The sequence below is a fragment of the Pholcus phalangioides genome, unplaced genomic scaffold (genome assembly GCF_987345545.1).
Source record: "Pholcus phalangioides strain wild (caught in Gottingen) unplaced genomic scaffold, Ppha-v1.0 ptg000024l_1, whole genome shotgun sequence".
Taxonomy (NCBI): domain Eukaryota; kingdom Metazoa; phylum Arthropoda; class Arachnida; order Araneae; family Pholcidae; genus Pholcus; species Pholcus phalangioides.
Genome location: NW_028301616.1, coordinates 9,045,666 through 9,069,875, shown reverse-complemented (window position 1 = coordinate 9,069,875; position 24,210 = coordinate 9,045,666). Strand labels below are relative to the sequence as shown.

The 24,210-nt window shown below is 37.8% G+C and overlaps 1 protein-coding gene across 1 annotated transcript; it reads left to right on the top strand.

Annotated features, from left to right (window-relative positions):
* The first annotated feature begins 1,002 nt into the window (after positions 1–1,002).
* Positions 1,003–23,935, top strand: LOC149068696 (MAM and LDL-receptor class A domain-containing protein 2-like). The gene is made up of 7 exons (XM_089250701.1): positions 1,003–1,181; positions 5,342–5,482; positions 7,369–7,652; positions 9,823–10,054; positions 11,980–13,123; positions 16,291–20,349; positions 21,177–23,935. The coding sequence occupies exons 1-7, from the start codon at positions 1,118–1,120 to the stop codon at positions 23,815–23,817; spliced, it is 8,565 nt and encodes a 2,854-aa protein (XP_089106827.1). The 5' UTR covers positions 1,003–1,117; the 3' UTR covers positions 23,818–23,935.
* The last annotated feature ends 275 nt before the right edge of the window (positions 23,936–24,210 follow it).

Genomic DNA, 24,210 nt, shown 5'->3' with positions numbered 1-24,210 from the left:
ACAGAAACTGTTCCAGAAGTAATGGCAGAAACTATTCCAGAACTAATGATAGAAACTATTCCAGAATTAATGATAGAAACAATATTCCAGAAGTAAAATGACGGGAACTATTCCAGAATGGATGAAAATTCAGAATTTATGATAGAAACTATATTCCAGAAGTAATGACAGAAATTCTTTCACAATGGCTGAAAATTCAGAATTTATGAAAGAAATAACCCCATAATTAATGACAGAAACTATTCTGGAATTAATGACAGAAACTATTCTGGAATTAATGACAGGAAATATTCCAGAATTAATGACAGGAAATATTCCAAAATTACTGACAGGAAATATTCCAAAATTACTGACAGGAAATATTCCAAAATTAATGACAAGAAATATTCCAGAATTAATGACAGGAAATATTCCAGAATTAATGATAAAAACTATTCCAAAATTAAAGACAGAAACTATTTAAGAACTGATGAAAACTATGAAATTATGAAAAAAGTAATTAATAAGAATAATAATTCTATAGTGGAAGCTGAGACACCTTGTTTACTACAAAAAACGTGATTGTGAGTGATACACACTGTATATTTTTGTGCGGGGCTCCCTCCCAAAATGTGGGGGCCTGGTGGACCGCACCTGCCACACATCTGTAAGGACAGCCCTGTTGGCTCGTGGGCTACTCGAAATTTTTAATTTGATCCGCAATGTCAGTAACGTTGCAAAACTGCGTACTTCAAGGAAACTTTCTCACACTATGCATAAAAATGTCCATCTGCAAAGAAAAAGGATTTCAATTCCAGAGGGAAAGAGTTTATAGAAATGATAAAATAGTATTGCAATATTTGTTTGTATTCGTGTGCTTTGGGAGTGTTTGCTCATTTATCGATATTATCAGCTCCAAATAACAATAATAAGTAAATAAACAGATAAAAGCTATTTTTATATTCTTGCAAAACGTCTCTACCTCAGCAAGCACTTATATCGCGTGTTGTTTCTCTGCAAAAATCATATCGTTCACACATTTTCGGGTTTTCTGAGATTCAAATTTATTTATTTTTCTTGAATGGTGTCTGAAAATGTGCGGTAAATAAAAAAAAACCCCTTCAGTGGTTTCCTCACGATGAAGGGAGAAAAAATATTCTGGTGTGCGGTGCTTTATCTGGTTTTTGGATTTTGTGTTTCTGGTACAAAATTTTTTTCTTATACTTTCTAATGTGATTTTTACGCAAGTTGAATGATTTGACAATTGATGAATCAACCCTCTTTTTTAACCATTTGACTGCTCAAACAGTTGGAGAGATGTTTCATTCTCTTCGCAAGCCCAAAAATATGCCATTTTTTTCAGCAAAAGTTTTATTTCAAAAGGTTCATCAGCGAAATCATTTTTCCACCAATTCTGAAATTATTCCTCATTGACTCCAAAATTATTCCTCATTGACTCCAAAATTATTCCTCATTGACTCCAAAATTATTTCTCATTGATTCTGAAATTATTCCTCATTGACTCCAAAATTATTCCTCATTGACTCTGAAATTATTTCTCATTGATTCTGAAATTATTTCTCATTGATTCTGAAATTATTTCTCATTGATTCTGAAATTATTTCTCATTGATTCTGAAATTATTTCTCATTGATTCTGAAATTATTTCTCATTGATTCTGAAATTATTTCTCTCATTAGTTTTGAAATGTTTTTTTTGGATGTAAATTTGAAATAACTTCTTATAAAAATTCTAGAAAATTCATTTTTTCTTTAAATTTTTTTAATCATTTCTATAAATTCTGTAACTATGTAAGCCTTTTTTGTTGGCGGGCCACTGCTCAAAGCTTAGAAGACCGCATGTAACCCGCTGGTCATGCGTTCAAGGCCCCTGGTTTAGAGCTTCCGAAGAACATGGTATCCATAAAAGTGGAAAAATAGAAGAATGAAAAGATAAATGAAATAAAGAGAAAAAAAATTATTTAAACTGATCCTAAAAAAAAAAGCAAATGAAGTTTCAAAACTCATAATAAGAAACTGCAATGTATAGAAATATTATTTAAAAAAGTGATTTGATAGTAAAAAAACATAAGTTTAGCAGAGGAATGCGAACGAGGTGTATGTGTTGTTTAGTAGCAGAAACCCATCGCCCCCACATCCTGAAGCAGGGCCCCTAGGCTGGGATCTTTCACGGGCCCCTTTATGATGAATTTATAGCGTGAAAAACAAAAAAAAAAAAAGATTAAAATCACCCCGGGCCCCAGGGCTGGAGCCTTGTCAGCCCACCTCTTGTGGGGGCCATGCAGAAACCATAGGAAAAAATGCAAAAACAATCTTTGTTAACAACCCATTCTTGAACTGCTTCCACCTAAAATAAAATTTTCCTCCATGAAACTGAAATTGCCCGTGTGGGGCGTAGACCTCACGCTTGGGAACCAGGATTTAGATGATCCTAGGTATCCCGTAAAGCACGTAAATTCTGCAATTCATAAATCCTCACTTCTAGTGGATAAAAAATTTCTAAAAACATCATTTTTACAACTTATTTTTCTCCTTATGATTCGGAAAGTGACGAAAATTCTGGTATTATAAAGAAATTAGTGTTTTTTTTTAATTTGTCGTTTTCGAGTTTGAAAAACTTTGCAGGTTTGGTAATGTTCTGCCTTCTGTAGAAATTCAAAATTCAAATGAACTATTCTAAGATATTTTTTCTCTAATGTGTCTTTTCAATGAGGAGTTTCAATATTTTGTGCACAGATAAGATCGAGGAATCTGTGTGTGTGTGTGTTTTTAACGCATTTGCTTATACCGGAGAAGGGGGGGGGGACTGGGATGCATAAGAGGGATTTATGATCCGGCAGAGCAGTATGATTTTCAAGCGAAAGTATATAAACTGGTAGGCTGTGAATTTCAACCAGATGGGGACACCTGAATATCGCTTGGCCGGGATGCTCATGATGCTCTCAAGGTGGCCATCAAATCGACGCGCAGCCACGAGGTTGAAGCCTCGTGAGCATATTGGGAGGCATACTCACGAATCAAGAGCTTTAATTGTAACCATCACCAGAAGAAAAGTATCCGTACAAGAACTCTGACTGAAGCTGAAATAATCATGACGCGAATCATTGAATAACAGGGTGTTAATCTGAGTCGTCGGTGAATATCTTCCGCGTGCGAAATCAAGCATCCATCCTCAATGGTTTAAGTGAGCACCATGATTCCCCCCAGGGCCGTCTTAAGAGCATCATGGGTCCCCGGGCCAAGTGGTTTTTCTGAGACCATACCTTGCAAATTCTAGAAAATTTCAACCGAATCTTATTTTTGTGAGGCCCCCGGGCCGTGCCCGGATGGGCCCATGCGTTAAGACGGCACTGTTCCCCAGCAACTGTTAAAATTTTGAAGCAAACATGGCAGTTTAACTAGGCTGACCATATTTGCTCGAGAAAAATATGGAAATTGAGCATCGAAATACGGGAAAATACGGACATTGCCAATTATCACCAAAATGATGCCAAAAGTAAGCAAAGTTGCCAACTCGTGCTAAAATCACACAAAAGTCGCCAATCGCGGAAATGAAGAACCACTTCTAATTTTAGTGAATTAAAAAAAAGATAAATATATGAGATGAATATTCTTCTTGCCTGTAATCGTAATTATCGTAATATAATTGGAGTTGGAAAGATAATTTTAATCATTTATTTGAAGTATAAAAAGTCAAGTTGGCTTCGTTGAAAATACGTGAAAAACAGGGACATTTTTGCAAAAATGTCGGGACAGCCAAAAAAAACCAGAAAAAACTGGAGACAGCCCCGGTTTTTAACTAATATTTTATTGCTCATAAAATATTTATTAATACCATATTGACTTTGTCTTTGCGGCATATTAATCGAAAATCTATCACCAATTTCAATAAAAGAATCACAACAGTTGTATTTTTTATCTCATAGGTGACAGCAGTGATTCCATTTCAATGATGTTTCTTACATGCATTATAATACTGTACTGTCTAGTTACTTTCAATACTTTCTAGAAGGCATATTTTTACTGATGAAATTATATTTTCACCCGTCTATATTGGTTATGGACAAAGAAAAATTCTCTGAGAAAAGAAAAATGGAAAAGAGAAAAATTCAAATTAAAAAAAAAAATGCATTCAGGAATGCTCATATTCATTAAATAATAATTTGTCACATTCTAAATTCCTACATTGGGGTGCGGAATTTTTATAGAAACTATTTATATCTTCGTGAATATGAGTGCTATTCTCACGAAAATACAAACAAGTATTGCGCAAAATTAGTAAAATACTTTGGGAAGGTTACAAATCATTTACAGTCTTTTATCCCGCAGGGCTGATCAAAAACCTTTTTTTCGTATTTACTGTTTCGCGGTCCCCCAAATGCACTCTGGACTAAATTTTCCACTGAACATTGTGAGTACAAACATAGGGTTTACATGATCGAAATTTCAGAACGATTAGTCCAGCATTTTTCTAGAAATTCTAGAAAAAAATGTCGAAACTTCAAAAAGGAATCAGACTTTTGGAAATATAGTGTATGCCATTTTAAGCGTTTCATCGAAACAAATCATTAGGGAGGGATGTTTGAACAAGCGCCATTAAAGGCATCATCTGAAAGCGATGGGAGCAGTTCAAGGGTTAAAGATGGCAACTGGTGGGGGAAAAATAGAATTTTATTTGCCCCACTAGTTAAGAGTGGTCACTGGTGGGGAAAGACTCGATCTTATTTTTTCCTATCGTTCATAATTTTTCATCCTTTTTTCTCAGATTTCTTTATGTAACCCTACTTATACTGGCTGGCTGTCTATCCCAAACTGTTTGCACAGCAGATATCTTTGCAACCGTCCACGTTAGAAACATGCTTCCGGTTACAGAAGCTTTTCAAAAATGACGTGCAGTTACTTAAAATCTCAAAATTTGTTCACAGTTGTCGTGCACATAAGAAAGTTTTATACAGTTCCCGTGTGCTAAAACGTCCAATTATTGAAATGCAGATCCCGCTCTGAAAAGTCATTTGCAAAAAATTAGACATTTTTAAATGCATCTGTCGAGATATTAAATATATAAAACCACTATGTTTTAGTGACTAATCACTGTGGTGGAAAGTTTCCGTTGGCTCTAAAGTTTCCGCATTAACATTTCACTAATTGAAAGTATTAGCACACGGGGTCAACATAAAAACTAATTTATGTATACGACCCCTTGGAAAATTTAAGACACTTTGAGTGTCCGCACGTTATTTCCATACTTTTTGTAATTGAAAGGATGTCAGCGGTTGCAGAGATATCCGCTGTTCAAAGAGTTTGGGACAGCCTGTGTACAGAGTTATATGATATTTATATAGGAAATAAGACCTGTGACTTCGAAGCCGCTGATATTTGTGCCTTCGAACTTCATTCACCGGATGGAATAACTTGGAAAAGAACTCGAGCTTCAGAAGTACTAATAGGTTCATTGCGGGATAAATCGTATGGAACAGGATTTGGTACGTGCCATTTTTTCATTATCTCATTTTTCCTCAACTGTTTGTTTAAAAATTAGCAGCTTTTAAAGAAATTTTCAAATAACTGTTTTTTGTAGAGAATATGTTTTTATATTACTTACTATAAAAAACTATGAAGTGTATGTTTTTTTGTGTGATTTTAATACAAGGTGGGCGACAAGGTCCTTGAGAGACATTTTAAAAATAAAAATCAACCAATCGCCATTAAAAGGTACGGTTTGCACTAAAATACTCATCATGGCGTAGAGTTTATTTTTTGATGAATAAATAATAAAATAATAATTTAATAATTAATAATAATGAAATAATTTAATTTTAATCAAACTGCTAATTATAATTTTCCATGAGGTTGAAGTGGGAAAAGAAGTCATCAAGTTATAAATCACCTCGCTTATAGAATTATAATACATTTACGGGACCGAACTTGAGTCTGTTAGGATACGCTGCCAGAACATCCGCCGAGAAACCAGGAATTAACGCAAATTTACTGATATAATAAAAAAACCGGGACATCTTGAAATTTTTTTTTTCTTCGAATTGTAAAATTGTAAGATATTCCGTTTGTTGTCGAATTGTAAAATTACCAATTGGCAATTAAAGCCTGGGCCTCGTAACGGTTTAGTTTAGTGTTCAACTTTCTTATCACTGCATACCACTGAAATAAAGTCACAATTTTCACGGACCGGCATAAATGGGAGAAGTAATTATTTCTTTCATTTATGCCGGTTTAAAATTTGCCAAATTATACAGGGTGGGCAAAAAGTCCGTAGAAACTTTAAAAATTCATAAAAACCGGAAAAATAACCAAAATAAAAAACGGTTTGCAGGGTTAGCATCTCTAGGTCACGGGGATTTCTTTGAGACAGGAAAAACAACCTCAAAAAACAGCGAAAGAAAGTCAAAGAAAAGATACGCAAATAACGAACAGAATGCCTCCAAATCGTTTATTACAGCAGTTCCACATGAACACCACCACAGAGGATAACACATTGCAAGCTAGTCCCAAATCCAGCAACGGCAGAGTGCAGCAGGTCCGGATGTATACATGACACCTCTTTTTCGGTGGATCGCATCTTTCAATTCCTACAGATTGGATGGGCCGGATCGATACATCCGGGATTTCAAATATCCCCATATACAACCAGAAGTCTGCCGGTGTCAAATCTGGAGACCGAGGAGGCCATGGGAACCTGCAACGCCTGCTAATGATTTTGTCTTCCCCCAACGTCTGTATCAGGAATGCCTTGACCGGAGCAGCAGTGTGACTAGTTGCTCCATCTTGCATAAACGTGAAAAACACGCTTAGTCGTTTTAACGACCACTTTTCTTATTCCCCAGATAATTTTACATAGGAACAATGCAAAGACCTGGAATTCCTTTATAACGAAATTCCGTTATAACGAAGTGATTTTTTCCGGTCTCTTGGAGTTTGTTATAACGAGATTCGACTGTATATGATTCCATTTTCATCCCAGTTTAGTATTTGTGGGCCCATGACCCCACCAGGCTGTACTACGACCGTGAAAACAAGTCGAAATACGTTGACTACACATAATAACTGCCAAAGAAAGTATTTTTTTGTGGTATGTATACACTTTAATGATCACCGATAAAAAAAAAAAGAACGAAAATTGGCCGTATGTATACAAAATTTCTTTTCCCCTTTTTTCTATATGCACGTGGTGGAAAAAAATACATGCCCCCGTCGAAATTTTTACATGCTCCGGACATGTCGGCCCAGGCGAGTGGTACTTGCTGATTTTTTGGCGCTTGATGGTTATACAATGGTACAAGACTAGAGTAACTGGATTCTTTCGGAACTCAATGATGTTTTTTATGTATGAAAAATTAATTTTCAAACTGTACAGGTCACTACATGATGGTCAGGCCATCGGCCAATGCTCGTGTTCCTGGTGAAAATGCTGCGTGGCTTATCATTCCGAACCTGCCGAGCACTGGCAATCCGATGAGCTGTGTGAAATTCTCGTACCAGATAGTTGGAGAGCACGTAAGATCGCTAAAAATTTACAAAAGAGCACCTGGTGGAGAGTTACCCGAACATCCTCTATGGAAACAGTCAACGCAACATGCCGGTGGTATGTGGCGAATTGGAATGAGCACTGTTGATGCACAGCATGTTCATGATTTTGATGTAAGTTGGACTTCTCTATTTGATCTTTATACTTCAATATATAAAATATCATGATATGAATGTATAATTTCTGAGTTTTAGATAATTTTTTAAATGCAACGACTTTTGTTTGACTTAACTCGAATTGAATATGAATGTACCGTGTTTGATTACGTACGAGAGAAATCTAATATAAATCGAAATTATTTTATAACAATTTTCCAAAAGAATAAAAAGGTACAAGAATGGAATATCACTTTTCTAAATAATCTCCAGATTTGGAAATAATTTTCTTTGAACGAATTGGCAGTTTTTAATCCCTTTCTCTAAGAAAGAAGAGGACTTGCGAAAGAGGATGGTCACTCCGGCATTGTCGTTGAATTGCAGTCCTCCCAATGCCTCCCACCTCAAGCCAACACCTTCTAGACCTTCTGCTTTAGAAGGTATTGCTCAAGCGGACTTAACAAATTCACAGCCACGTCTCAGCCAATGTGGAGACGAGCAGCAGCAAACATCAAGACGTTGCCCGACAGGCTTTCTTCACAGCAAAAGCTAATAATAATAATAATAATACTAAAAATCTGAGGTAGTGGCGGCATTTTATTAGTCGTAAAATTAAATTTTAATGATTTCCAGAAACCATTAAACTTAAAAATCGCCGATCTTGACAGAATTTTCTTAATTCATACACGCACTCACTTATACACATACATTACTCTGTTGTCTTTCCCTTCACACGGGGTCCCCAGTCCCGTCATTTAGGGGGGGGGGGCAGGGGGGGGGGGCCGTTGCCCTCCTCCCCCCCCCGGCTTTCGAAAATACACTAAAAATGGTATATATATATATATATACCATCGGCGGGGCTGAGGGGGGATTGCGCCCGCGGTGCTGTCCTGGCTTGTCGAGCGGTGATGTGTCCTGGTATTGGGGGTTTGGGTGTGGGGATGTGGATGTTGGTTCCGGCTGGCTTGAGTTTTTTCCCTTCACGCCCACGATCTCACGATCAATGAGCTTATATCGCAAATATATATATATATACTGTATATATATATAAATATATATACATACATTGAGTACATGTGCTTTGCCCCCCCCCCGGAAAATGTTGAAATTACGGCCCTGGGGGCCCCCAAGGGACCGCAGCTCTTATGGCCCGAAATAGAGCCAGGCATCACCTTTAAACTTCTGGTTCTGGTTCTGTCTTAACAAATGATAGTCGCAGGGGCTTAAACACGGACTGTAATGGGGGGGGGGGGTGTTCCAAAGTGAACAGCCTTCAGCTTTTCAGCTGTTAATGTTGTGGTTATCGGATTTCGAGGCACGAATGTGAACTGTGATCTACAATTTAAAAAAGTCTCTTCACAGAGAACAATCAGTCTGTACCACCACGAACGTAGCCTCAAGAAATTATTAATGATCAGAACCTAATGATAATAACGTTTACTTATCAGACTTCAAAAGTTACTACTAATCCGGCTTTTGGTAGCTCTTCGGTAACAATTAATTTATCAAACGTTAGGCACCAGAACATATGCACGTGGTGCATTCCAACATTTGCCATTTCGTTAGAACTTCCTCGGGTAATAGGAATATTTACTAGATGCATGTGTGGTTTAGCACCATTATTTCTGAATGTAGCAGTATGGTTCCTTGCATTATCTCGTAGACGAATGGCACGTGGAATGCACCTAGAAGACACTTTTGGGTACTGCAGGGTCCAGGCTCCTTGAACCCCACCCCCCCAGGCTGACTAGTCCACCACCCTTAAGCACTAAGGTGACTTCAGTATAATCACTATAGCCAATCGCTGTTCCTCTATCCTGCTTTTTTAGCGATTTGACGTCACTTGGACCCGTTTTTCATTCAAAGACGGGCACCGCTGTTCTTTCTAGGCTTCTTACAATTGGCTAAAGTGATAAAACTGGCGTCATACTTATGATCAGAGATGACAGGGATAACTGAGTTGGCCTTGTATTTCCAAGAACTCCCGGTTAACTCATCAACTTTTGGTTTTAAGTATGCCATAAATTCAATTTCGAGCAGCTGTGTTAACATGCCCTTTATTGGAATTTGAATCAGGCCAGTGAAAGTCAGTGACAGGTGGTGCACGAATCTCTCAGCTGGCCAGGCACCGATTACTATGATCCACTGATAACCATTGTGAAAGCCTCAAATTATTTTGCATTTTTAGATCGTATTCATGGCAGTATTGTCCAGAGGAGATAATGGTTTTGTAGCACTTGATGATCTACAAGTTTCTGACGGTAGATGTCCACCACCCGGTAGCTGTGATTTCGAGAAAGATATGTGTTCGTGGCAAAATGCTGTCAACGGCACCGAAATTGAATGGATGAGACGTACAGACTCCACACCTACTAATAGCACTGGTCCAGAGTTTGATCATACCACCGGTACTTCGTCAGGTATAACAATAAAAATTCTTAACACGTAATAAATTATACGTAATTGTGATGTAAATGTGTATTACATATATAAATGTGATTACATAAATCCGGTTATTAAGCATAATAGCCGACCGTTTTGGTAAGTTTGATAAATTTCACCAAATTCATCACTTTTACCGGTAATTATGAGTAATACCTAAACATCGTTGATGAATTTGATAAATGCTGAAAAAATTATCGCTTTTACCGGTTATTAGGCATAATACCCAAGTGTCGTTGGTAATGATAAATCGTACTGAATTCATCACATTTACCGGTTATTATGCGCAATCGACATTTGACATGGGCAAATATGATTAATCGGTCCTATTGACGCGATAAGATTTTTATTTGGATGACCGTACACTTGTGAGGTAGAGCATTACTTCAGCATTACTGAAAGAGGTAATTTTTGAATTTTTGGAAAAAATAATAATTTCAGAATTAGTGAAAATAACTTTTAAATCAGTAAGAGAAATAATTTCATAATTTCTGATAGAAATTATTTTATAATCAATAAAAGAATAGCTGCATAATTATTTGAATACTTTTTATAATTGGAATTTGGTTGATCATTGGAGTGAAACGGTATATAGTATCTAGCTTCCACCTATATGGCAGGGGTGCACATCCTTCGGCTCTCGGGCCAAATGCGGCCCGCGGCAGGTGTTCCTGTAGAAAAGTATCAGTAGTAGAAGCATACCATAACATATTTCCTTCGTAAAAATACGGAAGATCCATATGGGGCATCGCGATATGATGAAGGGGGAGGGACGATGCAAGGTTATGGTGTCGCAGGGAATTTTTCTCTAATAGGGTTGTTAATAAATGGAATAGCTTACCCCCGGAGGTAGTAAATTGTAACACAATTGACACGTTTAAAAAGAAATACGATAAATACGATATACATGTTGGGGTAGATCGAGAAGCTATCCATACTTAGAATAAGACAATCATAATATTCTTTATGGGCGTTGTATAATATTTTATCATGTGTATATATTGTTTATAATTTGTGTTAATTGCATTTTTAATTGGGTTGCTGTATTTTTGAAATATATAACATCCATATTTATTATGGACATCTTTTTCTCAGCCACCTCGTTGGCATTTTGCCTGTTGTGGCGTTGTATTTGTATTTGTAAGTCAAGTTGCTAAAAAATGGCCAAAGGTGGGAAATGTAGAGTATATAGAAATAAAAAATAATATACTTCAAACACGGCAATACATTAAAATGTAATTCACCAAAAAAATATAAGTTTGTATAGTTTGTTCAATAAAAACAAATATGTGACATGATCATATTTATTTATATCTGTACTACAGAACCATACTATCGTATGTCTATTTTTGTCAATTTTGAGACATTAATTCTTGTAGTTCTCATTCTGTAGTTTAGGGCCATAGTATTGTATTTTAGATAAAATAATTTTTAAATTTTAGAAATCACTTTCGCGAAAATAAACAATACTATGGCCCTAAACTACAGAATGAGAATTACAAGGATACAGTAATATCTCAAAATTGACAAAAATGAACATACGATAGCATGGTTCTGAGGGTTCTGAGGTACAGATATATATGACTATGATTATTTTTATTATAATTATTCTTAATTACCATAATATAATTTATGTGATGAAAATAACCGCAATCCTTAATTTTAGTAAAGAATAATTATTCAAGCTTCGTTGAAAATATGTAAAAATAGTACATTTTAGAAAAATACCCAAACTGCCAAAATTACGAGGATATCCTGCAAATACGGATAGTCACCCTACACAGTAGTATCCGGAACCGCGAGCTGCAGAAATACTTCATGTCTGACCCACCGACTGAGAAGGTTGTGTAACCCTGCTGTATGGGCCCTATAAATAAAAATATATATTTTTTAATTTTTGCAGGATCATATGCATATCTCCAAGGATCTGAATCAAAAAGAAACCTCGTTGGAATATTGGAATCAGAATACTTCACCTTAGTATCGAGTCGTTGTCTCATGTTTTGGACTCACATGTATGGCGATGACATGGGATCGTTGCTCGTTAACATCAGCTATTTTGAGGGTTATCAAAGAAAAACTTTAAACGATGCAAAGTGGAATTTTCAGGGAAATCAACATTCAAACTGGTTCAAACGTCAATTGACTATCAATGTCGATGATCGTTCCATTAATGATGAATACCAGATCTTATTTATTGGAAAAACAAGACATATTATAGCAATAGATGACATTGAGGTGACTACAGGAATATGCCATGATGAATATGAAACATTTGATTGTCCGAATGGCACTCGTGTAGCAAAATCAAAAGTTTGCGATTTCGAGAATGATTGTCCTCACGGTGAAGATGAAATAGACTGCGGGTCTTGCGATTTTGAACATGGAGACTGTGGTTGGAAAGATGCCGGCTCAAAATTCTACCAGTGGAAATGGGCTAAAGGTGAAGAGAACGGTACAAAAATAGGCCCAGGTTACGATCACACATTCAACCAGAGTCACGGTTCTTTCATGGTATTAGAGATAACCTTTAACTTCAACCAGCTATCAACCTTACAAAGTGAAGGAGGTGAGAAGCGGTTCAAGAAATCATGTGCTTCATGTGTCGTAAAGTTTTACTATAACCATAGGCGTTTAGCAACGGCAATTTTTCACGTTCGCAAGATTCTCGGCAACTCAACTATTGGCACCGTGTGGGAACAATATAATCAAACGATTGAAGGTTGGCAACTTGGTGAAGCTGAGCTTGGCGCTACGGAGGAACCATTTTATGTTGATTTCGGAATACGAGTCGCATACGCACAAACTTTCGTCGTGATTGATGACATAGTTTTTGAGAATTGTGGTCTTCCAGAAAAGAAAGAAAAGTGTTCTCTGAATGAGTACAGGTGCAATAATGGTCGCTGCATTCCCAAAGATTTTATCTGTGATCTGACTGATGATTGTGGTGATAAAAGTGATGAATCGTATGATAAATGTCATCCCTACGCTACTAGCTGTACCTTCGATGGTTTTGATGATTGTGGATGGATAGCCAGAGGAAAACGGTAATCATTTCCGTATTTAACATAAAATCTGTACAAGAAAATGCATTCAACACTTTATGCTACAAATACGAAAGCTCAACGAGGTGACTGAAAAAAAATGGGCTTGAAAATATGGATGTCAAATAAAATGGAAAACTTCAGGAATAGAAAGAAACGCCTATTTCATGAGCAAAAACTATTAGAAAAATAAGGAAAAAACTATTAGAAAAATAAGGAAAAACTATTAGAAAAATAGAGAAAAAACTACTAGAAAAATAAGGAAAAAACTATTAGAAAAACTATTAAAAAAAACTAAAAACTATTAGAAAAATTCAAAAACATTGCTCATAAGAAATTATGTTTGTCTTCAAATGGATAGCTTCTCGATTCATCCCATTATAAACTTCGTATTTCTTTCGAAACGATTCAATTGTGGTAGAATTCACGTCACCTACGAGGTGAGGTAAACTATTAAATTTATTCACAATCCTTTTAAAAAAATTGTGTCCCCTTGTAAAAGCACTCGATTGAAGGTGCCTTAATAACTCATGGTCCATCCCATCCTTCGGGAACGCTTCGATATCTCTCTGAGATGGGAAGCGGGGTGTATCCGGTCTTCAAAGGTCCATCCCATCTTTTCTCGTTAAAATAATTTGTTAAATACCTCGTTAAATAAACAACAAACCGTGATATCCACCTGTTAGGAATATTTCTTTTGCACGCCCGCCTACTTTAGTTCACCGAAACGAAGAGATTCGAACTCGACGTTTACTAACGCCCCAACCAACGAGAAGGTAGTGGGCGGACGATTTTGGGCCAAGGGACACCATTAAGTGTCGATGGTAGTGACCACTAACGGCCACCAGCCATATCACCCATGCTTTAGAAAGCATACGCAACACAAGCGATGTCAGTCTGTAGTTACTCTGTCACTTATACTATTCTGGAATTTTCCACGATCAGTCTGCCATAACAGTCGTCCAGCGTTGAGCTTTCGACTCCCATCTCCCATGGGTTCCCAGAACGAGATTGGCCACGGGAGAGCGAATCGACTGTCCTCCTACAGGTCGATTCGATCTATCTTCCGATTCCTTAGAACTCGCGGGCGTAATAACAAAATTCCAAAGAACGTGGTCGAGACTACTTGCTCCTGGAAAAGGTTGGCATTCTAGTCGTTACTTAGCATTCACCATTCTCCCACTGAGCACTGCTGGAAACTCCAACATTTCGTAGTGACCAGAGCCTACATGTTTGCCCTAGACCCTAACAGTTGGCCGACCAAAATTGAATCGGACCAACTTGGGGCATATTTCTATGCCATCAGAAACCCACCAACGGATTTCTGATGATGTGGCCGACCAATGATTCCCAGTCTTATATAAACGAGAATCTGCATCTTTTCCATTGTTGTGGGAATCCGTTCTATAAGCGAAGACTTTCAAAAGACGAATTTTCAAGAAACATTCCATTGTTGTCACCATTGTTGATGACAAACCCAAAACTTCTGGCATGCGTGCAGTGTTCACGAAAATGCACACAGATTGATAACAGCATGTAAAATGTTTTGTGAAAGGTACAAATCAATCTCTCTCTCTCTTTCTCTCTTTCTCTCTCTCTCACACACACACACACTGAACTCCACTGTTCACGGACTTAAGGATTTACACTTAACAGTATGTTTAGAATGCATGTATTTTATTATTCCGAATGTGTACCTAATTGCTACTAGACTCTGCTGCGAAGCTACATCTCGGGCAACGGGATAACTCGGGTGTCAGAGTTCTGTTAGAGACGCTCATTCATTCAGCCAATCGCTACTATGTTTTTAATTAGGTGATCACTCATAAGGTGCTCAGACGGAATTATCTTTTTTAATTGCCTTCTAAAAAAAAAATTCAGTAATTAAATATTAATCTTTTGTGAAGATCCCTCTGCGTCCCTCCTCCTCTTTAAATCCAATAATGTGTATGCATGTCCTTAAAGGTATCCCCCCTCGTATGCCCTTGGAGGTAGTCAAGTATAGTAGGTATATGTTCGAATGCCGCTAACATGAGCGAAAGCATATAAACTCGGAATAGGCATAAAACCAGAGTTCTGTAATCTTTTAACAACTGCTGAGCAGTTGAAATAATGGAAATAATTGGCGGGCCAGCAAAAAAAGAGAAAAGGTAGGGAGAAATAGATTGTGGACCAGTAAAACATAAATATGTATGAGAAAAGAATAATTTGAAGACCAACAAAAAATAAATTAATAAAAGAAATAATTTGCAGACTGGGAAAACGTGAATGTTTGGTGAATGAAAGTGAATAATTTGAGGTACTGGAAAAGATAAATAAAAAAGATGAGTGGTTCGCGAACCGACGGAAAGTAAAGGGTGTCCCATAAATTCGTAAATAATTTAAAAAATTTTCTAAACATTAAAGGAATTTGTATTTTCTAATGTGGTTTGCAAAAACTTATTCTAACAAAGGGGGATTTCTTTTGGCAAAGAAAAAAAAATTGGTTCAGGTTTTTGTCGATAGAAAGCGCTGCACGGGAGAAAATCACTGGAAATACGCAAATCAGAGTCCTGTAAGATGAAAAGCGTACGATTAAGCGCATTTCTGAACTTTCCTGTTATACTGGCGCTTCATAACGTTTTCATTGTGATGTGGGCATTGGTGGATAGAGCACTCACACTATTGGTGAAGTTGTTTTACTTCAGCCACGAATCGCCGGCTGGAACTTTACGAACGTTTCGGTTACAGAAAACATTGAAGAAAGGATTTAGTCCAATCACTCCAGCCGGACTTTTCTACAGTGCCTTCTATCGGCAAGAATTCGAAAAAGTTTTTTTTCTTCTGCACCAAAAGAAATCTACTTCCGTGAAAATAACTTTTTCGGAAACTGCATTCGAACACACCAATTTCTTAGCATTTTTATGAATTTTTTAAACTATTTACGAATTTATGGGACACCCTGTAAATACTATAAATAGGGAAAAATAATTCGTAGACCGACTTGCTGACGGCTAAGGGAGAAATAGAAACCAATATGGAGGCAGTATAATATTTACATTTAATCTAAAATTATGTATAAGCTGTATGAGTTAGAGAAAATTTCTAGCGGACATTCACCGGTTCGAGGACAAGCAGTTGAAGAAAACTGTTTGAAATAACTTTTTAAAAGACTATATTTTTTCTTCCAGGCAAAACTGGACTGTGGTAGTATCAAGATCTACAAGAGGAAAATCAAATACAGGACCAATAGTTGATCACACAAAAGGGATAAATAGTGCTGGGAAATATCTTCTCTTGAAAAAGAAATCACTTAAATATACAAAATACAATCAATCATTGTATATTAGCCCTAATTATCAAATACGCGCAGGGCACTCATGTGATTTTCGATTCTACTACTACATGTATGGCAAGGATGTAGAAACTCTAAAAATATATTCAGAGTTTGAAGAATACGGATGGACTTGGATAAAACTCTGGGAGAAAAGCGGTAGCCAGGGTCAGTCCTGGAACCGGGGTGTGGTTAGAATGTGGGACAAGAGACCTTTCCATTTAATTATAGAAGGTGTTAGTGGCAATGGAACTGATTCTGATATAGCCTTGGATGACTTTTCATTGACTCGTGGCTGCTTGAAGTATTCAGGAGAACTACCGACACCCAAACCGACTGCGCTACCTGTCAAAAAATGCGGAACAAATCAATTCCAATGCGATAATGACATGTGTATTTCTTCAAATCAGAAATGTGATTTTAATCCGGATTGCAGTGATGGTTCTGATGAATCAAATTGTGGACCATGCAATTTTGAGATAAATATGTGTGGATGGACTGACGGCAGTCATGGTAGCTACTTGTGGAGTCGAAAGAATGGTACATCCGATGATCTGTATGGACCCAAAACAGGAAATGGGTATTTTGCATATGTAGAAAGGGGTCCTAAATCTAACAAATCATATGCATTTTTATTGAGTTCGATGTTACCTCCAACATCTACTCATTGCGTGATGAGTTTTTGGTATTACCTCGACGGGGATAACAGTGGAATCTTGGAGGTATCGTATAGAAAGAATCGTGGTTATACTCTGATCTGGACAGAAAGGAAACCTCAAGGTCCACAATGGAAACTGAAACAAGTCAGACTACCAGCTAATATTAAATTTGGAGGTAGAATAAGATTTGGCAGTTCGGCTCACTGGAACTACACTGATGAAGTTCGTGATGTTGCTATCGATGAGATAACATTCTTGAATTGCAAGCCAAAGACATTGCTGTCAGACTGTAATTTTGACGATGATTCTCTCCACGATGGGTTCTGTTTCTGGGTTCAAAGCGGTGAAATTATGTGGCAGAGAGGCAAAGGATCAGCTGGAATAAATTTCACTGGTCCTTCTTCTGATCACACAACAGGTCATGGATATTATCTTTTCCTCAATCAGACCGTGAAGTTTGCTAACAAAAGCGCCCGTTTGGAAAGTCCTACTCTTTCAATGAATTACCCTGACGGAAGCTGTTTCTCTTTCTGGTATCATATGTTTGGTACTCATATTGGAACACTCAGAGTAATTATGCAAACAAAATATTCCAACACCACGCAATGGTCAAGAAAAAGAAATCAAGGGAATAAATGGCTTCATGGGGTGACATTCGTTGAATCAATCAATGATTTCAAAATACTAATCGAAGCAACGTTTCATTGGGGACCTCAAGGTAACATAGCAATTGACGATTTCAAATTAGCAGATGGCCCTTGCTCTGGAACAACAACCTGTGACTTTTCTGATGGTTTCTGTGGATGGAAAACTTCATTCGATGGACTGGTTGGTTGGATTCGATCTCAAGGTAGTAAGAATCTCACCTTAGAAAAACCTACAGTCGATCACACCACAAATACACCTCATGGCTATTTCATATATATGCCAGGGAAAAGGCCTAATGATCTTGCTCGCTTAGAAAGCCCATTGTATAACAATTTTGGTGACATTTGTGTGAAATTCTGGTATAATATGTTTGGAGATGAAATTGGAACATTAGCTGTTTATCAGAGAACAAAGGCTGAAGGTCGAATGGAAAATTTGCGAAGTCTTTGGATGCGCACTGGCAACCATAATTTTATATGGAAACAGGGACGAGTGACAATGAAAGCATTAAAGACTTTTTACGTAGCGATCGAAGCTCGAGTTGGTTTACGGAGCACTTCGGGCTACATTGCACTTGATGACATCAACATTTTTCATGGTTCATGCTCAGTTCCAGCAACATGCAATTTTGAAATCGATACATGTGGCTGGAGTACTAACAATACGTATACTGACTTCAACTGGGTACGACGCGCTGGCAGTGATGAAAATGTGGGAGCAGGTCCAAAATTAGATCATTCAACTTTCACTGTGCAAGGACATTATATGTATGCTAATCTCTCGGGTCAACCTGCAAATTCAAGCACCTCTTTGATAAGTGAAGATCTTCCTGTCCATCCAACATATTGTTTCTCCATTTGGTACAACATGTATAATGCTATCAATGCATCACTTTATCTGAAGCAAATATCAGTTGGGGGTGGTGGTGGGATTCGAACCGAACAATTCAGAAATGCGGACTCGTATAATCAATGGTACAATGATGAAGTTAATATCACAGTGGAAAACTCTGGTGAGTTCTTCTTTTTGGTTCTTACTGTGAAGACATTACATGATATCAGTAACAGTTCTGATTCAGGCATTGCAGTAGATGACATATTGCTTCGAAAAGACAGTTGTAGTATTGATATATTGCCTACTACTGTACCACCTATCCCTACTACAACACCATACCCACAGACAAAGTTCGACTGCGATTTCGAAAATGGTTTCTGTGAGGGTTTCTGGATAAATGATGACAGCTTTCAAGGAAAGTGGATCATTGTTACAGGCCATTCAGATAAGAAACTCACACGGCCAAGAACTGACCATACAACAAGATCGACCAAAGGTCACTACATTACTCTGACTGACAAAGCAAAATTAAGTTTTCAATACGCCAAAGCTAGGCTCGTAGCTTATGATGGTATTCAACCATCTACAGATGGCATCTGTTTCAAGTTCTGGTACCATATGTACGGCAACAACCCGGGTAAACTTTCCCTCCGATTACAACACTATGAAGACGACGGTAAGTATCTCACAGTTTGGAGCAGATTTGGCTCCAAGGGGCCTTCTTGGATATATGAACAAGTACATATCAAAAGCACTTTCACATACAAAATCGTTTTGGAAATAGCTGGTACATCTATTGGTGACATATCATTAGACGATTTCTCGATGAATCCTAAAAGGTGTCCGCCGAGAGACTACTGTAACGTGGAAACTGATAACTGTGGCTTCTTAAATTACCCAAAAGCTACCGTACTATGGCGGAGAGGAAACCGTTCCTCCTTCTCTTCAGGACCAAAATCTGATCACACTTACGGTACAAAATATGGAACATATTTTTTTGTGAATACCAAGGCAAATATCGCTGCTGGAGACACTGCTGTATTGGAATCTCCATTTTACCAACCTGATAAAAAATGTTTAAGATTCTGGTATTACCTAAATGGTAGCGGAACAGGTTCATTAGAGGTTTTTACCAGACGTGGAGACACCGAAAATATTCTTTGGAAAAGGGTAGCTGATAACATAACTGAGTGGCAAGGATCTGAAGTGATCTTGAAGGATAGAACAGATCTACCATTCACTTATACTTTCAAATTTACTGCTGGGAAATCAGTAAAAAAAGGAACAATAGCAATCGATGACATAGTGGTCAAGGATAACTGTCCGCATTTGGGATCATGTGATTTTGAAGAGGACATGTGCATGTGGACCAATGTTAGAAGTTTGAAAAGGGAACTGAGCTGGATACGAGGTTCTGGTGAAGTAGTAGGTGTTGGACCCGATGAAGATCACACATTTGACTCACAATTTGGAACTTATGCCCATATTGGTTTCTGGACATTCAAAAGATCTGAAAACAGTTTGCCCGCAGAACTCAAGTCACCAGCGTTTCCACCGGCGAAATTCCGATGCATCAACTTTTGGTATTTCCGTAATGGTACCAATCAGCCAACTCTCTCTGTTGTCATGCATGATGCCCTAGAGCGCAAAAGAACCACATTATTGCAGTTGCGGTACGAAAAAATGGGTCGATGGATGAATGATCAGGTTCAAGTTGATCAAGATAACTCATCAAATCACTACCATATCATGTTCTTAGCTGATTTGTGGGAAAAGTAAGAGATTTTTTTTTTTTTTATTGAACTAAGAATTTTATTAGTACATATTATGCCGTTTCATTCGGAATATTTTGAAATTATTTCACAATGAATATTAATGCTCTTCGTCCATATACAAGGTGGATACTATCGACAGCCCAATAATTACACACGTTATTCTTTGTGAAAAACTAAGATGGAAACGTGTTTTCAGTTTTTTGATTCGACCAAAAATTATGGAGTTATATTGCATTAAAAATTGATGACGTCACTTTCGAATCCTGCTAAATTCACCAAACTTGCACCAAACGTTTAACTTGACATTCAACTTTAGCATTGATTGAAATGCTATAACCCTGATAGTAATCAAGAAAGCTAAAGCTAAACTGTGAAGTCGCTTTCAGGTGCTATTCCAACACGCCATTTATGGTTTTTCACTGCGCCGATCACTTAGCAATGCATAAAAGTGAGTGTTGCCATTTGAATCTTTTGAAGTTTTGTTGCTGTGACCGTAACAGTGAGAGGTAGGCTTTAGATTTTCTCTTCATTCTGAAGCGCATACTTTGAAACACCTATAACTCGAATTCCATCTGCAATTTCGTTTAGTTTTGCTGCCGCTAGGGTCTTGGTAAAGGTATTTTATGACTACCATGTACAAACCCTCAGAAGCCAAACCATTTGCTATTGTGAATGTTTATTTAATCCCTTAATCCTTCACCGCAACGTTCAAGGGTATAAGAATCTGACATAACGCATCTTTAAATTTCTTTTGAATTCTACACGTTTGTTTCGATTTGTTTCTTCTTTTTATTAAGTTGTAATTGCTTGTTTATACTTTTTTGCAGACAGAACCAGTTCATAGCATTAGATGACATCACAGTGACTGATGACAAATGTTCAACAATTTCACCGGAAATACCTACATTTAGTTGCGACAATGACGAGACACACATACCTGATGAGCTACGCTGCGATTTTTACCCCGACTGTAATGATGTCGCAGACGAAAGTCAATGCGGTCAAGAATGTGATTTCGAAACAGATGAGCAGAATCAATGTTTTTGGCAAAGTACGAACGCCCGTAACATATCTTGGAACAGAATGAAATCCGCAGAGAACATGAAGCCGAATATGGATCATACAACCAGACAAGGTTATTTTATGAAACTCGTTAACAAGCGAGGTTACACCTACTATGAATCATACGCTGAATTTTACAGCCCTCTACAAGTGCAGTCCTCACAAACTTGCCGTTTATACTTTTGGTATTACATGAGCTCAAAGAATATCGGTGTCCGTCTTTATGTGTACATAGATACTGTCGATCAAAACAGAAAAACTATCGTTTTTGAGTTGAATGGCAATCGCGGTGAAGTATGGCAACTTGCTGAAGCTGTCATCGGAAGAGTTGTTAATCGATTCAGGGTTGGTATCGCTGGATCTCAAATTCGTTATTGTTCTCCAGTTATCGCCATAGATGACTTGAAATTTGATGATTGTCCCATACCAAGGACAACGTCTTCTGATGTTCAATGTGATAAAAATGAATTCAAATGTAAAAATAGCAACTGCATTCCTTTAGATAAAGTTTGTGATTTCACTGATGACTGCGGTGATTATTCCGATGAGAATTCCGTGTATGCTAAATGTGATATGTACCCTGCTAGATGTGATTTCGAGAAAAGTTATTGTGACTGGAAGCGTGGAGAAAAGACCGATTACATTTGGGACAGAACCAGCTCAAAACAGACAAGTCACTATAAGATATTAGTTAGCCGTGACCACACCAAGAATTCAGCTGATGGATATTTTGTGCATTTTTCAAATGGTGACCGCCGTTCAGCTGGTAAAGTTGCCCGTCTTGTCAGTCCCGTCATGAAAGCCAATGACAAGTCTTGCAAACTGAGATTCTTTTACAACTATGGGAAAGCATTTAGTCTAAAGAAATATGATAACAGCAACTTTGTTGATCTGAATGTGTATGTTCGCTATGATGAAACTAATGCGTGGGATACTCTGATGAATATCAAAGCTGCATCTGACCAACATTATAAGCCTGTATCAATAGACCTGGGGTATATATCACATTTTTTTGAGATTATCATTCAGTCAAGGATTCGAGTCGAGCTCGAACCGGAACGTGGTTGGGCTATCGATGATGTATCTTTCACACCTGGCTGTTCAATAATAAATGAATCCCTGCCATACAGCTACATAAACTACACTACAGTTCCACCACCTGTAAGTTGTCGCGATAAGTTTGCATGCAAAGATAGTAGCGCATGCGTAGAACTGGGAAAAGTGTGTGATTTCGCTGTTCAGTGCAGAGATGGTTCAGATGAATCGAACTGTGGAAGCTGTTCATTTGATGATGGTTCAAGCCCAGTCTGCGGATGGCAGAATGAAATATATCACAGATGGGTGAGGCAGAAAGGTTGGCATGATACGTATGGTCCTAAAAGTGACACTAACGGGAATGGATATTATCTATATGCTATAAAGAATAATACGGGCTTTTTAACAAGTAAGGCTGTTTTAAAATCTGTCTCATTCCAGGCAGTAACATCGATTTGTAAAGTAACTTTTTATTACTGGATGAATGGGGTTAAAGGTAATGATGCCGCACTTGAAATTGAGGTTAAGAAACCAACAGGACACATTTTTAGTCTGTGGAGAGAAAGCAACGATCAGGGTTATGCATGGAAGGCTGTATCTGTTACTGTTGGATTACAAGACAAAGGATGGCAGATGTCATTCATTGCCACACATGTTGAAAGCAAAATCGATATAGCCATCGATGACATCAAGTTCACTGACTGCGCTCCAGTTCACGTCCGTGACTGTGCCAATAAAAATGATTTCTCTTGTGGAGGTGAAAAATGCATCGACAGGTCCTTGATATGTGACTTCAGTGTAGACTGCCCTGATGGCTCGGATGAAGCGAAGTGCGATTACCTTGAGAGATGCGACTTTGAGGAAGGCAACATGTGCGGATGGACTCCAGGCAAGAATAATTACCACAAATGGAAAATTGTTACCGGCAAAGAAGTCGCTGCGGGTGAAGGACCCAATCGTGATCATACTGCCGGTGATGAAACGGGACATTTCTTGATCACTAATTTGACGCATTCTTCTCGCTCTCGCACCGCTAAAATTGTTAGCGTGCTTTTCAAAGCAGACACATCTGGTGATTGCAAGATTAGACTTTACTATCATATGACGAAGGAGAGCGGTGGCTCTCTAAGCGTAATCGTTCAAGACGAGGGAGACATAAAGACAAAGTCTGAATTTAAAATTAACAGTACTTTTGGTGACCAATGGGCGAGAGAAGAAACAGTTCTCAGGAATATATTGAACTTCCAAGTCACCATTGCAGGCACTGTCAAATCCAAGTCTAAAGAAGAAATCGCCATCGATGATATATCATTCACTTCTCAATGTGTTCCCGTGTATAAAATATCCTCTATTCAGCCATTCACTGGCTGAACGTGGTCGCATTTGTGAGAAGAGTGGTGAATGAGTCACAACATACGGCAGCACGATTTCAGAAATTTGTAGAAAATTCATTTAAATCTATGTTAACATTAAAAAAATATTTTTTCTCACCATTTAAAAAAAAAAGTCAGTTTGATCTCTCGTATTTTAAATTATTTGAATTTGTGAAAAATAATAAATTTCTAAGATCACGTGTAATAGAGCCACTGCTAGTGGAGGGGGCGGCAGGCGAGTTTGGTGTACCAGGCGCTAAGAGCAGAGGTTCTTAACTTATGGGTCGCGACCCAAACTTGATTCACAGGGACTTTTTTCTGACATGGTTCGTACAAATCCACTTACAGTCCTGTTATAAATGCACTTATTGGAATAGTTACACTAATTTCG

What these genes read in the sequence shown, in the direction of transcription:
- LOC149068696 (XM_089250701.1), top strand. Translation starts at nt 1,118, where the DNA reads ATGAAGGGAGAAAAAATATTCTGGTGTGCGGTGCTTTATCTGGTTTTT. An exon ending in AGCATGTTCATGATTTTGAT is followed by an intron (nt 7,653 to 9,822) that starts GTAAGTTGGACT and finishes TTGCATTTTTAG; the next exon opens with ATCGTATTCATGGCAGTATT. An exon ending in TGGATAGCCAGAGGAAAACG is followed by an intron (nt 13,124 to 16,290) that starts GTAATCATTTCC and finishes TTTTTCTTCCAG; the next exon opens with GCAAAACTGGACTGTGGTAG.